General features: G+C 36.1%; 1 protein-coding gene across 1 annotated transcript in view; it reads right to left on the bottom strand.

Annotated features, from left to right (window-relative positions):
- Positions 1 to 748: 748 nt before the first annotated feature.
- g6fl (g6f-like) overlaps positions 749 to 3,640 on the bottom strand; it is a 34,292-nt gene continuing 31,400 nt past the window's right edge. Inside the window, exons 10-11 of the mRNA XM_014013398.1 lie at positions 1,825 to 1,851; positions 749 to 1,215 (exon numbers count right to left, since the gene is read on the bottom strand). Coding sequence (XP_013868852.1) covers positions 1,111 to 1,215; positions 1,825 to 1,851 — 132 coding nt within the window. The 3' untranslated portion in view covers positions 749 to 1,110. The remainder of the gene's footprint in view (positions 1,216 to 1,824; positions 1,852 to 3,640) is intronic.

Genomic DNA, 3,640 nt, shown 5'->3' with positions numbered 1-3,640 from the left:
TGTGTGTGTGTGTGTGTGTGTGTGTGTGTGTGTGTGTGTGTGTGTATGTATTTACTCTAAATCCAATATTTAATAGTGATGACAACAGTCAGTAGCTTTTTGATATTGTCTAAATAAATTTAACTGGAGTCTTAGCTGCATTTATCCCCACCATTTATTCATGTTTTCTGCTTTCTGTGTTCAGAGCAGGAGAGAGAGACTGCTGCAGTAAACTGAGTGTTTATCACCTCAATACTGTCAGGATGAACACTAAAATCCAATCTGTTAAAATGTATGGATAGTTCAGTAAACTAAACATGTAAARTAAAATTAAGCACATTTAGAGGAAATTACAGACACTTTTAAGACTGAAAACTGTACGTTAAAATATGCACAAAATTAGGATTTAGAAAATTGAAAGAGATGAATGATGGAGAATAAATATGATAATGTATTTTCATTTTATCAAACAAAAGTTTTGGATAATCTTTAATTTTCTAATAGACAATAATAAAAATAGCACATTATTTTTTGTATGACAGATTGTATTTGATTCTAATTATAGCTAGAAAAATACTTACGTGTAATACTGTATGATGGAAAAATCTCATCCTTTGTCACACATTGAGAATCTAATAATTTTAGGATGTTTTGCATTGTTTAGTTTTGCTCTTTTTGTTTGATGAGAGTCTGCTCAGGTGGTTTTGTTTCAGATTCAAAATACACAATTACATCCCACAAACTGACAAAAATTACAATTTTTATTCACAGCTGGCAAACATAAAATAAAAATGAGCATCATAAGAAATAAATTCACTGAAGCACAATTCTGCGCTTCTGCATTAACTCACATGAAAAAGTTGACTCACTTACAATACTCACTGTATAATTTGCACAATGACCAGAAGCATCAAATTAAGAAAAATATTTATGATAAATTTGATTCCAATAAAAAATAGATGCTTGATACAAAAAAATAAGTGGATCAATAAAAAGACAGATTTAAACACCCACACATGTTTATGATAAATTTTAAAGCTTCTATAAATGGCAAAAAGCAATGGCTTATAAAGAAAAAATAAAGCATTTTCCTAAAACACCAAAGTTTTATTCATGTTGCAGCTCTGACATTCAGTTGTTTATAAAGGCCTTTTGCTGCAGCAGTGAAGAGAGGGGATGTGACAGCTGGATGAGGGTGAGATGTGGGTAGGAGATCAGCCCTGACACTGCTCGTATCTGAAAACAGAGAACAAAGACAAACTCGCTCAAAAAAAGTGAAAAAACAAAGAAATCTCTCGTCGCCCCCCACCAATCTTTTTTCCCAGTATTCCTTAAACACAAACACAGGCGGCCCAYGCAACAACAATACACAGGCGAAGGAGCCGGCTGTCAGCGCGTGGCGTGATATTATGCCACAGTGTCAGAGTGATGTTCAGGCCAACGTGATTGGTGAGTGTGAGAAGGATGTGATAAGTGACAGTGTAAGCACACAAACACGGCTTCACACACACAAAAGGTGATGCAAGACTTTCCCTTCTTACCGCTCCARTTCCTTATAGACATCATTCTCTCCTCTTGGCTTCAAATCCTGAAATAAAGTAGGGAGATTGAGAAAAAATGAGGTGGAGCAGTGAAAAGGAGAAACACGGGTCCTGAAGCTGAATTTATGTCTCTCTGCTGTGTAATGAGATTGATATGTTAATACCACTAATGTAAGGGTGGCTGCAGATAGAGAAGGACTGCAAGTGAAGGAAGATGTATCGTGACAGCTCAAGGAAGATAGGAGAGATGTGGGTGTGTGTGTAAGACAACTCCTCACACAAGCACAGACACACAATAACTCACCATGTAGACTGAACCCTGGGGAGGAGCCTGTTGGGAAGGAGRAGAGAGCAGAAAACAAGTTTAATGAACAACAAGTGACAAGAAAGGATGGGAYGCAGAATACACAGAAAAGGGAAGCGAAACATTAAAAGTCTGGTTTATAGGTAGGAAAAAAAAACAAAAGGAAAGAAAAGAAGAGAACTAAAAACCAGCGGGAAGAGGTTAGACCAGAAAAACACTGAAAATTCATGAAAAGGGCATTAAAGGGAAAAGTCAGAACTTTTGAAGTGGAGTTCTGTGGAAAGGTTATCAACAATTAACATCTTACCTGTTGTAGATAACTCTTTGAACAAACTCAGTTTGGAAACTGGTGTTGTGTTGGGTGCTCCTGTTTGAAACCTGTTTTTCTGTTTTCATCTTAACCTTCAAAGTTTCAAGCAATGTTATTAAAAAAATCTTGTTTTTTTCTTATGTCAGTTTTCTGTTACAGAGAAAAGCACATTTTAACACAACACCAGGTTGACACTGACAGGTGTGTAAAATAACTAAAATACTTTGTTACATTACTTAAGTAAAAAATGTGGTTATCTATACTTGGGTATATACTTTTTACTTCTCCTCCTTACATTTTTTTACAAGTAAATCCTAAATTTAGGATGGGTGGGGGGTGTCACCTCCTAATAAATTTAGTTTTAGAAATTCTATCCGCTCACTTTTGCTCAATACTTTTACTTTTAATACTTAAGTACATTTTACATCAGACATTTAATTTTGATACTTAAGTACAGTAAATGTCAGATACTTAAGACTTTTATTGAAATAATATTCTCAGAGAAAACTTTTACCAAAGTAATTTTATGGAAAGATACTTATACTTTTACTCAAGTATTGCATTGCGGTACAGAGAGGTGTGTTACATCCCCATTGTGGATGTTTGTTTTTGCACTGAAGGAATGCCTTGTCTTCTTTCAGGCTCCGCCTCCTCTCCTGTGCCTCTCCCGTGATTGGGTGCTGCTCCTTGGATTTCAAGCCARTCAATCAGCTGGGCCCTATGGCTGTGAAGCTGCACTTCTGTGCCAATGGGCCACTTGACTGCCATTCACCATTKGTTGTTGTATCAGCTGAAAGGCTCTTTGTATTTTACAAAAATAATGTAAAATTGGTCAGACTGATCTTGTAGGGGAGAGCTGCCTTTTTGTTTAACCTCAGTTTTCTCCTGTTTATGTGCTTGTTAGGTAAGGTTATTTTAGGTTTGTATATTTTACTTTCATTGGTGGTTAGGCAAGTTTAAATTTTATTTTTCTTTCAGCATTGTTTTGTTTGTTATTTTGGCCTGAGCTCTCCCTGAAGTCATTTAATCAGTCTGAATAGAAAAGAAACTTAAAACATGGCAGAAAATAAACACCTTTAATGCCATTTTTGACTCCTCCTTCATTGATTAGATTTATGTTTTAGTCCCTTTAATCTCCTAGACCAAGCCAGTGGACAGAACAGGTGTATAGTAACAAAATACATGTTACATTTTACTTACTTACTTACTATGTACTTCATTACAGTATGTCCTGATGCATCTCAGTAATCCAGGTAAAAAATCAAAAGGAAAAAAAAATTGTATAGGTCCTCTGGACGGGTTCTTCTTTAATGAAACGTTTCGTCTCTCTTCCAAGAGACTTCTTCAGTCTGAGACCACATCACCATGGCCATGTGATGTGGGTATGAGTCACCTGTGAACGATAGCCATGTGATGTGAGTATCAGTCACCTGTGAACGCAGGACTTAAAAGCCTGAATTTTGCCTGAAACTAGAAGTCTCTTGGAAGAGAGATGAAACGTTTCAT

Source organism: Austrofundulus limnaeus, unplaced genomic scaffold (genome assembly GCF_001266775.1).
Source record: "Austrofundulus limnaeus strain Quisiro unplaced genomic scaffold, Austrofundulus_limnaeus-1.0 Scaffold101, whole genome shotgun sequence".
NCBI classification, from domain to species: Eukaryota; Metazoa; Chordata; class Actinopteri; order Cyprinodontiformes; family Rivulidae; genus Austrofundulus; species Austrofundulus limnaeus.
This window is presented reverse-complemented; position numbering and strand designations above follow the sequence as displayed.